We start from the raw sequence: 12,493 nt of genomic DNA on the forward strand, positions 1-12,493 counted from the left end.
TTCTTTTTCATAAAAAAAAAAAAAAAAAAAAAAAGCTAAAAAAGCGGCTTTTTTACTTTCAATGAATGAAAAATGAAAAACAAAAATGTTTGATGCTCATCACTTTGACATTTACAATTACTTAGAAACAAACAAATTCCTTTTTCTTTTTCATAAAAAAAAAAAAAAAAAGAAAAAAAAAGGTGGAGACCCAAACCAAACAAATCTTTGACCAAACCCAAACGTGCCAACCATCTATGCAAGTTGTAATGGAAACAAAAGATCTGAGCCGTCCATTAATTTTACTCCATAAAATAAATAGGGTTTGGGGGTCCCTCTTCAAAGTTGAAAGGATAAAGTGGGGTTGGCTTCTGGCTGCTGTTGCTGCTGCTGCTCCTCCGCCTGCTTCTGCTCCTCTAGGGTTTGTTTCTCTCTTCCTTTCTTACCTTTTTCATCCTTTTTTTTCTTTTCTTCTTAAAATACTTAACAAATGTTTTTACCCAATTTTTTGCTTTGGATTTCTCAATTACTCTATCTAATCATCCACAGTACATACTGAGATCAGATTCATTTTCGGCTGGTCAACCTGTTATTCCCTTCTTCTTCTTCTACATTTTTTCTCCAACGTTTCACTCACTTCTATCTGCGAAATTTCTCGATTTCAGGCCTTTTCTTTGTTGGGTGTCGGGGATTTTTTCTCAATTTTTCTGGGTTTTACTTGGATTTTGATTTGGGTTTCTTCATGGAGGAAGCCAATCAAAACCATCGCCTTGATGAAAAGGAAGGAAGCTCCAATGGAGGCTGTCAAAACCAGGACAGTTGCACCGTAGATTCTTCGAATCTTGCCAAGTCTGAAGGGAATTTATCGGATCCCCACATGGAGCCGCCGTCTACGGCGGTTCCGAAGAAAGAAAAGGAAGGGATTATGGAGCATGGATTGGATATTATGCATCCTTTGAGTCTCTCTCAGATACCGTCGACGGTGGCGAAGCCAGTGAAACGTCCTTCCAAGGACCGCCACACAAAGGTTGAGGGCCGCGGCCGGAGGATTCGGATGCCGGCGGCTTGCGCCGCCCGTATCTTCCAGCTGACCAGAGAACTCGACCATAAGTCTGACGGCGAGACAATCCGGTGGCTACTCGAGCACGCCGAGCCGGCAATTATCGAAGCGACGGGTACTGGCACCGTTCCGGCCATCGCCGTTTCCGTCGGCGGGACGCTTAAAATCCCAACCACATCCCCGGCGAGGCCGAATGGGGAAATTTCTGAAGCACCAAGGAAAAAACGACGAAAAGACTCAAACTCCGAATCAAACGATTGCAACGATCAAGCAACCGTTTCCTCGGGTCTTACGCCGATTGCTCCAATGGCGGCTTACGGTGCCGGCCTTGTTCCATTCTGGGGCAGCGCCGGCGGGGTTACAGAGCCGTTCTTCATGTTTCCGGGAACACCAAACAACCACCAACCGCAGCTGTGGGCAGTGCCGGCAAGACCCATATCTAATTTCGTATCATCAATGAATCCCAGTTTGCAATTTGGGGGTGTGATGCCGTTTCTGGCGAGAGGTGGTGTTTCAAATAGTTCGAGTGGGTTAGAAAGTGGATCTTCCCCGGCGACGGCGAGTGCTCCAGCGACAACCAGTGGTAGCACACAAATGTTGAGAGATTTCTCGTTGGAAATTTACGAGAAGAAGGAGCTTGAATTCATGGGTCGACCAAGCCCCGCAAAGACTGAAACGCCATGTTCGAAACCTTCAAAAAAATAATGACTTTTTTTTTTTTTTTTTAACTCCCAGTGTTTGTTATCGTTGTTGTTGCTGTTGTTTGGTGTGTTAGAACTTTAGTTACAAACAGGTTGGGCAAAAGATTGTTTTCCCACTAATAAATGTTGTCAGCACTGTAAAAAGATTAGGATACAACAGCCCCTCCTCCTCCTCCGCCGCCGCCTCCCTCCTCCTTTCTCCCATTTTTATTTTACTCTGTTCTCTCTCTGTTCTCAATTTGTTCTTGTTTATATCCAGTTTTACTGCCACTGCTAACACTTGCGAGACTGAAATCTTTTGCCGTTCTTTTTAATACTCCGAAAAGGAAAACAAATTTACTTTTCATTCAACCATTTAATTTATAGTTCTTGCAGGTTGGCTTTCTTTACCGTCAAGAAGGTTGCCCTGCCCACGTGCAGGGTGGTGGGTTACGAGAAGATTAGGATGCACGTGTACGCACGGGCCCCGCAACCTAATAGCTAGGCGAGGCGTGCCGCGTGGGAGGGGGGGGGGGGCCCACAAAGCTTATGGATTATACAAAAATAAAGTCAAAAAAAGGGATTGAGGAGTTAGGTCAGGTGGGGTGGGCCACAACATCGGAGCTGGCTGTCATGTGATAGAAGGACACGTGTCCCTATTTGGACCGACTCATACTTGGGCTCCTAAGTCCTAGTGGTGGTCCCCGCTTTATCCCAATATTTTATTTTTTTGGTTATTCATATGTGTGTTTTAATGGGATAATTAGGTAGATTTTACATTATAAACTTTTTCAAATTAAGAATGCTTCCCTCCCTTCTTTGGATCTCACCATCTAGATTTTGTCTCACTTACAACAATGGAGAGTAATGTGGAGGATTGTTCGTACTGAAAATGTGTACGATGGAGTATTTAACAGGGATGTAACGCGTCGGTGTTGATAGACTCAACGCCAGAGAACGGGCAGAGAAAGATGCACCTCCAAACATGTCGCCAAGGTCGTTCCATGTGATCCCTGAAGCCAACGCCATGCTTGAAAGTGCATGCCCACACACCGAATTCATGATATTGATCCAACTTTGGAATCTGGGTTGGTCCAAATTCTAAGAACACAAAGGTCCAAAACCGAATTTGGACATAAATGTTGGACAGTTCTTGGACCCAGTTGTGGAAAATGAAACAACGGTTGCCTTATTTTTTTACCATAATTCAGGCGTACCACGAACTTTAACGTGGTAACTTGAATTGGGCGACCCAACGTTAGTCACTTTTCTGGTAAAATACCCATCCATATCCATATCCATCTTCTATTGCAAGGGAAAGTGAAGGATAATTCAGATCCCATCCTCTTCCATGTCTAGAATGATTGCGAACTCGTCCGTTGCCATAAGTAGTCATAGTGTGGTTGTAATAGCCCAAGTCCACCGCTATTAAATATTGTCCTCTTTGATATTCCCTTTTAGGCTTCCTCTCAACATTTTTAAAAGGCATCGGCTAGGGTGAGGGTGAGATTTCCACACCCTTGTAAGGAACGTTTCGTTACCTTCTTCAACCGACGTGAAATCTCACAATTCACCTTTTTGGGAACCAGTGAGATCACTGACACACTGCCTAGTGTCTGACTCTGATACCATTTGTAACCACTCAAGCTAACAGCTAGCAGATATTGTTCTCTTCACGCTTTCCCATATAAGCATTACTTCAAGGTTTTAAAATGCATCGGTTAGGGAGAGGTGAAATGTTTTGCTCCCCTCTCCAACCTATGTAGGATTTCACAATAACCTCTCTCTATCAGACGCTTCTTAAAAACTTTGAGAGGAAGTCCGAAAGGAAAAGTCCAAAGAGACAATATCCACTAGCGATGGACTTGATCTATTACAAATGGTATTAGAGTCAGATATCATGGAGCGTGCATTGAACCCACAAGCATGCAATTTGGACATCCACGGCCATCATCATTTCTATGCTCATATTACTCACATGCATGCACTCTTAATCAGGTTAGTGGACAAACTAATCCCTTTTTAATTTAAATCACATCCCTCCCTCATGTCTTCCAGCCTTAATCAACACCCATTTATCCATTAATAAACATTTGCGTTCAAACATGAATCATGGCGTTTTGTTCAAGATTTCAAGATCAAACTCTGCATTCCCTCCTAATTCCTTATATCCATCCAAAGGGTTGCTGACAATGGAAGAAGAATATTAATAATTGAATAAGGTTAAGGAACAAGGAGGGGCCTCCCCACACTTTCTCTCATACAATTCCCATCTCCAATAGTACCAATTTTGTGGGCTTGTGCATCATTGGAGTGAAGTTTCAATATGGGTTGGGCGTAAATTTGAAAGTGTTCGATAAAGGCACAACATCTCCATGTCTCCAATTTTTTGTAAATCCAAGACTTCCACATAGTTCCGAGAAAATGATAGTTAAAGGGAAGAAGGAAAGTGAGATTTTAGGAGACATAAGGATGTGTGTTTGTCTGGTCCGAACGGTTACTTAAGAGGCATAAAAAACAATGGCTTCACTGCAATTCACCATCATCATATGTCCACCACTCGAATAATGTCTCCACCCCTTCTCCCTCTCAACTTTACAAGCTTTTGAATTTCAAATTTTTCGCTCTCTGGGAACCTCAACTTGTATTGTATTTAACCTTAGAATCTGCAAAGTTTTCCACAAAAACTGAATCTGAAACTTCACGTTGTCCTGCATTAATGTGCACTCCAATATTCTTTACTTTTTTTTCCATAACCTTAGGTTTATCAAAAATATCTTCTTTATTGTTTTCATGTATTTGAAACTATTCTTTAAAAGGGTTACTATACGTATTATTGTTTTGTGAGATCCCACGTACGGGCCAAAGCAGACAATATCCACTAACAATGAGTTTGGACTATTCCAAATGGTATCAGAGCTAGACATTGGATGATATGACAGCGAGGAGGCTGAGCCTCGAAGAAGGTGGATTGGGTGGTCCCACATAGATTGGAAACAAGGGAACGAGTGTCAGCGAAGACACTGGGTCTCAAAGGAGGATGGATCGTGAGATCTCACATCGATTAGAGAGGGGAATAAAGCATTCTTTATAAGGGTATAGAAACCTCTTCAAAAACCCATAAGGGAAAGCTTAAGGAGGACAATATCTACTAACAATGGACTTGGGCCATTATAGCTTCGTTCCCCCTTTCAACCGGATCTCACGAAAACACCATTATTTTGGTATTATAAAGCTTAAACAAGTGTTTAAAACACTTGTTGTAGTTAAAAAGATGATAGGATTGATTATTTATGTTGTTTGGTGTGTCTGAAAGTGGGATCCAAACAGAGCACTTTACAGGTTTACACTGTCCTTAATACTCCTCTTTCTGCCTCCTCACTTCTCATAACCAAACAATTCCCTTCCTACCCTACCTTCACATGCATTTCCCACAAAACCCATTTGCTTTCATATCACCCTTTTTTATCATAAAATCTTGAAGCTTTTCCCTCTCTCAAACTTTACTGTCAAATCCATTGATTCCTTTCTAAACAATGCATGATTGGAGCACTTATTACTGTATCTTTCATATACATTAGTAGAGGGGAATATCATAGAGCTAAGTTCTCGAGATGGAGTTCATCAGTTCATTATTATTGTAGGTCCAATCTATGTACCTAACAAGGAAAAACAACAAACTAAGGAAACAAATAAGAAATACCCTCTTCCCCAAAACAGAGAATGGAAGTAAATTTGGTTATCAGATTCAGAACTCAGAACTATCCCCACATCTCATAGCCAATATGGCTTAGGTGCATAAATTGAGTTAAATATTCATCATCCAAAACCAAAACCAAAACCAAAACCCAGAAATAGTATTATATAAAGCTTTAGGTTCTTAGCCCGAGTCTGCAGACTGCGAACCCAGCCAACTATTTTACTTATTCCCTTCACCCATTTCAATTCCCAACACAAAAACAAAGTTGAAAATGAAAAGGGGTTATGGTTTTTTTGGGGTTTGGGTGCGGTAAAATTTGGGAGTGAGTGTAAGAAAAGAAAGTAACAGAGAGAAGAGGAGAGAGAGACAGAGTACTGAGAATAACAACGGATCATACTTCTGGGTGTACTTCAAATTCCTGAATTCTTATATAAATATGCTTTCATTTCATCCGTTGTTTTCGCTTCCACTGCAGAATCTCTCGTTCCCTTTTCTTTTTCCCTCTTTTACTACATGAGAGAGAGAGAGAGAGAGAGAGAGAGAGAGAGAGAGAGAGAGAGAAAGTTCTTAGCTTTCCCTGTTTCTGACATTTTTCTCATGAACTTTTTTTCTTTCTATATATCAAACGCTCTTTCTCTCTTTGCTTATAATTGATACACAAAAGAAAGGGGATTCCCGATTATGGGGAAGCAAAGGTATTGGAGCGGACATGGAAGAACAGCAACAGCTTCCACTAAAACACTCAAAAATCAACCAAATGGTTTCGATGAAGCTTCTTCTTCTACCTCTGCTGGCTGTATGTGTGCTGTTTTTCAGCTCTTTGATTTTCATCCTTTGAGCCACCACCAACATCATCACCCTCCTCGATCAACTGTCTCTCTCAACCCCATTGTCTCTCCTCCACCGCCGGACGACGACCATCTGTCTAAAGGTTCTTTTTTCTCTCTCTTTATAGGACCAAAATCAGATTTTGATATATGGGTTTGGTTTCTTTCTCTAATTTTTCTATGTATTTCAGATCAAAATCTGATTTTGAGTAATGGGTCGGTGAAAAATTTAGGTACTGAAGCTCCACGAAACAGTGTGGAGTCAGAGGAAGAAGAATCTTCATTGCCATGTACTCCAAAACAAAAGGAGGATGGTTTACATTTCCCAGTACGTAATTTGATTTTATGTTCTCGAGAAAATTCTATTTTGCAAACACAATAACTAACCCAATTCAAACTCTTTTCTTTGTCGCAGAAGGGCATTGTTCAAATCAAAACCAAAAGTGGAATAACCAAAGAATCAGAAATGAATTCAAACAAGAATTTGTCCGCCGGCAACGATTCTCCGAGCACCAAGACGCCAACTTTAGTGGCGAGATTAATGGGTTTGGATCTTCTACCTCAATCCACCTCTCCTTCAACCACAACCAGAACTCCTCATTCAGTTGTTGGAAAGCCAAAAACAGGCAAAAATCATTTAACTGGGACTCGTTCCTTGCCGGAAACCCCAAGAACATCTTGTGAAAGAAAACCAAATGTGGATAATTATCACCACCGCCTCTCACTTCAAATCCCCAATTTCGATAAAGAGAATGCAAGTCCAAGTCCAGGTCCGAATCCAAGCCATTATGCTAAAGAGATCGTGAAGCAAATCAAAGAAACTGTGAGCAGAAAAGGTGGTCTCAGCGATATCACCAATAATTATTACAGTACAAGAAGAGATCAGGATATCATTACACAAACAAAACCCAAAAAGGTCATATCATTATCATCATCTTCTTCAGTATCTCCCAGACTGCCCAAAAATCCCAACAAACAGACACCAAAAGTCGAGGCCATGAAAGAAGGTGTTCTAGGGCAGAGGAAGCCAAAAAGACAGAAGCCCGTGAAGACAAAGGCGGGGTTGAAGAAGAGTAATAAACAAGAGGAGCCATTTGTAGTTCCATCCAGAATAACCAAAGCCGCCATTGATGGTCCTCTCAAGAACACTAAGAAAACTCCATTGTCGAATCAGCTTTTGAACTTCGGCTCTGTTCTGACCATCGTTATGAAGAAAGACCCTCCATTTCCCTCACCCATTAAACCATTTCCAATGCAGGTAAATTCAAATTCTTACTCTCTATTTTGATTAATAATAATATTTTTAATTTTAATTTTTGTTATGTTGTGTTCTTGTTTTTCTTTCACAGTCACCGTGCAATCGGAATCAACCTGCAAATCAGACAGTCGACAAGGAATCAAAACGATACTTGCAGTCATCTAACCACCAACCCCACATTTCAATTATTCATCATCACCAACACGTCATCCAATTACCACTCAGTAACAGTAATAAAGACGGCAACAACCCCAAACAAAACACCGCCTCCGCCGCCGATTGCAGTGGCAACCACGACAGCGCGGCAGAACTGGAGTACGTTAGACAAATACTCCTCCGCCGCAGGAGTACTTCCTCTTCAGTGTACTCCACCGTTCTCCCTGAAAATTACAACACCACCCCTAATAGAGTTTCAAATTCCCATAGAAAATTACTCTGCCACTTGGTCGAAGAATTGTTGGAGCCGTATCTCGAAGTAAGGCCGTACCGGAAGGCGGCGTCGCCGGGAGAGGTATGGGCGGATGTGGTGGAGAAATTGTGCGAGAAAGTGAAAAGGTTGCCACGTGCCAAGTGTGAGATATTGGAGGACATAGATGGGATAATCGAAAAAGACATGGACATTTTGGGGATTGGGTTTGAGGAGGAAGGTGAGGGGATAGTGAAGGAGATTGAGGAGTGTATAGTGGAGGAGCTTTTGAACGAAACGGTGCGTTTCGTTGAGACAGAGATGGCAGGATAATCACGTGGGAGATGCCACTTGGAGAGTGTAGACCCACAGATGCAGGTCGAAGTTACACGTGGACTGTTGACCCAGCCGACAAACACTGAGATTTTTCGGTTCTGGAAAGACGGTCTTTTTTGGCGAAGGAATCCCATTCCTCCTTCTCTCTATAAATTTTATTTCTCACTCTAAATTCCCAAAATTACAAAAAATGCTATTTATGTAGTAAAAGGGAAATATCTATATCCTATAGTGTAAAAATTAATATTTAAAAGCACTGTTTTATTCATTCAATTAAACGTATATTTTCTTTTTTTTTTTCTTTTAATATTTAACTTCAGCTAACAACCTAAGTTAGTTAGTTTGTTATAAATAATTTAAGGTTTAATGTCCAATGTGGATAAGATATGGGCGACATGTGGTAACGATAAATAAATAATTAAATAAGAAAAATGGAATAATTGAAAAGGTTACCGGACAAAACTGTGAGAGCACTGGGGTGTAACCCGGAAATAAAGCAAAGTGCAGGGGCCTAAATTCAAAAAACAAAATACATTTAATCCGAAAGTAAAAAAAAATATATATAAAAGTTGTAAGATATAATAATGGAAAATTGGGGAGGTGAAATTAATTAATGGAGTACAAAGTGAGTCACGTGATGGCATGATATGATTTTGGATGCTGTCCTAATACACAAAATAATTGGCATCGCATGAAACATTTCGGACACAATCATAAATAAAAACATTAATGTCCCTAACTTAAAATCCAGCGGGAAAAAGAATTCAAATCCTTCACTTTACCTTATGCTTAGATCTTGGTCACGTGTCCATAATTTAGATTTCAAATAAATGAGCTTAACCAACTATATAATTAATTATTAATTTATTTGAAATTATTTTGCAGATGGGATCATATATTTTGAACTTAGATATGATGTTCTTAAATTAATTAAGTTGACTTAATAGTGTAATGATGATAATCAAAATTTGATTTTGAATATGAGAAAACATTAAATGGTTAAAAAGATAAGGTACCTATCTCACAGGTTTGACTTCAACTTCCCCCGTCTGAAATCAAATATCCTGTATTTAAAGTTTGTCACACAATTAAATGTCATTAATGAGCAAATTTATAAAATTATGAGCCACTTTTGAATTTAAATCTAGACTGCCATTATTTATTATATTACTATTTTCATTCAGAAGGTTGATGAAGTTTGGTTAAGGGGTTGTGAGTGTGAGATGTCCACGTCCGTCCGAGAGAGGAACGAAACATTTCTTATAAAGGTGTAAATACCTCTCTTAGTAGATGCATTTTTAAAACTGTGTGGCTAATAATGATACGTAACAGGCCAAAACAGACAATATTTTATTAACGGTAGGTTTGAACTATTATAAATGGTATCAGAGCTAGACACGAGACGGTGTGCCAACAAGGATGTTGGTCCCAAAAGGGGTAGATCGTAAGATTTCACATCGGTTGGAGAGGGGAAACTAGCGAGGATAATGATACCCAATAGAAGTTGATTGAAGAGGGAATGAAGCATTTCTTATAAGGGTTTGGAAATCTCTCTTTAGCCGATGCGTTTTAGAATACAAGGCTGACAACGATATATAATGAGCCAAAGTAAACGCTATCTAATTTGGGTAGTTTGGGCAGTTAGACTATGGGTTTAATGCAGTATTGAGTGCAGTTGGGATTGGGGAGGACCCATAAGATGTAATTTGTATGAAATAAATGATGGGCCAGCAATAATTTAGACTGCAACTCTATCAAACACTAAGGGTTCTTACAAAGTATAGAAAAATAAAGCATGAATGAAGGGTGCCTTTTTCCAGATTCAAATTAATGAATTCAATGCCTTTCTACTATTTTTCACCAACCAGTCTCCATAAATGCCTGCTCGTAAGTCCAAACATATTTCATCTCTGCTAGATGTGAAATTGAGTAACAGGTAAGAACACTTAAATATCTGATACAATTATTATTGACTGGACAGAAATCAATTTTACTTTCATAACTTGACCCTCGTTGCTTTCTCCTCCCGTGTTAACCCAAAAGGCATACATTCTACATCGTATCTCAACAGGGGTTATGTGAATGGCTAACCAGAAGGAGTACCCACTATCCTTGTAATACAAGACCTACATGAGCAACACAAGTTGATACTCCACTTCAATTCAAACCTTCTTTGCTTGTTCTTCCTTCAACCTGCCTGCACGTATTCACTCTCTTGTCATTTCTATTTTCTTCCTCAAACCTTCACGTGCTACAGATACTACAACCATGCTTCTTGGTGAATCAAAATCATTTCATGAAAATCAACAATCAAAGTAAAACAACTAAGCTAAGTGTAAGCTCAACCTGCTTTTTTTCCTTTTTGGCCCTGATGTGAGTATCATCTCCATTGTAAGATTTGGCAACTCTCGTTCAACATCCTGAATTTTTAGATAAGTTTTCTTCAATATATCTGGACAAAGTAACAAATCCGTTCATGACGAACCTGTTGAAGGGTCACTAGAAGATACATGTATGAATAGATACATGTGTCAAAGGGTCACTTGTACATGTATAGATACATGTATAAGTACATGTATGAATAGATTCATTAGTTCCTAATTAAATAAGTGCATGATTTTTGATAATGAATGGTAATGGGGAATGTCCCAAATTGCCTATATATGCTATATATATATGTATGTTGGCATTGGTGGAAGGTATAGAAAATCAATCAAGTATTCCTTCATTCTCTTCTCTCAAAAAATTCTACCAAATTTCTCTGTTGTCACCAATAGAACCTGTTAGAAACTACGATTCTCCAGAATGGTATGATATTGTTTACTTTGAGTATAAGCTCTCATGTCTTTGTTTTTTGTTTCTCCACAAGGCCTCATACCAATGAAGATAGCGTTCCTTACTTATAAACCCATGATCATTCCCTTAATTAGCCAATATGAGACTCCTCCCAATAACCTCTCATCCCCTTAATTAGTCAATGTAGGACTCCTCCCAACATTACTCAACAAAACCTTTCTTGTCCAGGGGAACAGGTAAGAAGAGAAAATAAATAATAATAAAAGAAAAAGAAAACTTGATGCAGAGTTTTCAACTTCATTTCACTAATTTCATACTTGTGGAGTTTTCTTTTTAGATGAAAAATCTCGTGCATGGAGTTGTAACAGGCCCAACTGTGGTTTCTGAGGTGGAATCATTCTTAAAGATGAGACTGATCCTATTAAGTTAATTAAACTTCAGTGATTTACCCCACAAGATTTCAGCACAAAATCAGAGCTTCTCCAGAGAGACAATTCGAGCTTCTATATCAATGAAAGGTCCACAGAGTATACAAGAATAAACCGTGTTGGGAATTGTTGCCGCTTACGCTAGAACAATTGGGTATCAAAACATTTTGGTTGTGGTATTTTTGGTACAACAAGTGGTATCAGAGAATTGAAGGTTGTAACATCGGCGCACATCAAGTGGTATTAGAGCATCGAAGGTTGTGTCATTTTCGGCACAACAAACTGGAGCCAAACCAAAGAGGTATTCCAAATCTTATGGCTTATTATATTTTCTTCCTTTTGAGTTCAACAATAGCAGTGGTGGAGGGGAGATCAAACCATGAACCTTTGAGATAGTAATTGGATCTTTTATGTATGGAGTTATATTCAAATCGACGGGTGAATGGTCAAATTATGATATTAAGCTTCTGATATCTCAAATTTTGCCTCACCACTATTCTTCACATTTCTACATCAACTTCAAGCGTAAGAATGGTATGAAAAATCCTCTCCAAACATCAAAATTTGATCTCAAATACAAATTATAGGATCTAAACATAATTAACTCTGAAACTAAACATAGCACAAATTGAAGGCTTAAACTTGTAATACTCTTAAGAAAAATACAAATAACAAAGCCAGGACGGACTTAAATTTCAGTCAACAAGAACGATAGAATAAAAAGTAATAGTAATTCTAGCTTTATTAATTGTAAGAACGAAACATATGAAGTAATGAACGAGAATCGTACCCTTTTCAATTCAAGCCTCCCTTCCTCGATTATCAGTGTACGCAATTACAGGGGCTTCCTTGGTAAGGCCATCAGGGCCAAAACAATTTCTTGTGGGAATCAGAATCAGAAACGAGAACGGCTAAAAGGGATTCTGGATTTGACCCAAACGAAAAAACCCAGTTCATTAAAGATTCTATTCACTGCAAAAAAAAAAAAAAAAAAAAAAAAAAAAAAAAAAAAAAAAAAAAAAA

The 12,493-nt window shown here is 39.1% G+C and overlaps 2 protein-coding genes and 1 long non-coding RNA gene across 6 annotated transcripts; 2 read left to right on the forward strand and 1 right to left on the reverse strand.

Moving 5' to 3' along the window:
• The first annotated feature begins 293 nt into the window (after positions 1-293).
• On the forward strand, positions 294-2,054 carry LOC111430574 (transcription factor TCP19-like). Its single transcript, XM_023066850.1, has 2 exons — positions 294-400; positions 645-2,054. The coding sequence occupies exon 2, from the start codon at positions 722-724 to the stop codon at positions 1,742-1,744; it is 1,023 nt and encodes a 340-aa protein (XP_022922618.1). The 5' UTR covers positions 294-400; positions 645-721; the 3' UTR covers positions 1,745-2,054.
• A 3,822-nt stretch (positions 2,055-5,876) lies between these two features.
• On the forward strand, positions 5,877-8,538 carry LOC111430569. Of its 3 annotated transcripts, none has more exons than XM_023066846.1 (4): positions 5,877-6,350; positions 6,480-6,574; positions 6,662-7,504; positions 7,596-8,538. In XM_023066846.1, exons 1-4 carry the CDS (start codon positions 6,101-6,103, stop codon positions 8,241-8,243), a joined length of 1,836 nt encoding a protein of 611 aa, XP_022922614.1. In that variant the 5' UTR covers positions 5,877-6,100; the 3' UTR covers positions 8,244-8,538. The 3 variants fall into 3 exon arrangements, with proteins under 3 accessions (XP_022922614.1, XP_022922612.1, XP_022922613.1); XM_023066844.1 differs by having other exon boundaries at positions 5,878-6,350; positions 6,438-6,574; XM_023066845.1 differs by having other exon boundaries at positions 5,878-6,350; positions 6,468-6,574.
• A 1,504-nt stretch (positions 8,539-10,042) lies between these two features.
• LOC111430575 lies at positions 10,043-12,453 on the reverse strand. 2 transcript variants are annotated; one of them, XR_002708336.1, is made up of 3 exons: positions 12,261-12,453; positions 10,593-10,698; positions 10,043-10,506 (listed from the first exon to the last, which is right to left on the reverse strand). It is a non-coding gene; the product is annotated as an uncharacterized LOC111430575 (long non-coding RNA). The 2 variants fall into 2 exon arrangements; XR_002708335.1 differs by having other exon boundaries at positions 10,068-10,443.
• Positions 12,454-12,493: the final 40 nt, after the last annotated feature.

Source organism: Cucurbita moschata, unplaced genomic scaffold, assembly GCF_002738365.1.
Source record: "Cucurbita moschata cultivar Rifu unplaced genomic scaffold, Cmos_1.0 Cmo_Scf00034, whole genome shotgun sequence".
In the NCBI taxonomy this organism is placed as follows: Eukaryota; Viridiplantae; Streptophyta; class Magnoliopsida; order Cucurbitales; family Cucurbitaceae; genus Cucurbita; species Cucurbita moschata.

Bases quoted from the DNA above. Each gene is read 5' to 3' on its own strand.
- LOC111430574 (XM_023066850.1), top strand. From the start codon at position 722: ATGGAGGAAGCCAATCAAAACCATCGCCTTGATGAAAAGGAAGGAAGC.
- LOC111430569 (XM_023066844.1), top strand. From the start codon at position 6,101: ATGGGGAAGCAAAGGTATTGGAGCGGACATGGAAGAACAGCAACAGCT. The intron at 6,575-6,661 runs GTACGTAATTTG...TCTTTGTCGCAG, and splicing joins AGGATGGTTTACATTTCCCA to AAGGGCATTGTTCAAATCAA. The intron at 7,505-7,595 runs GTAAATTCAAAT...TTTCTTTCACAG, and splicing joins TTAAACCATTTCCAATGCAG to TCACCGTGCAATCGGAATCA.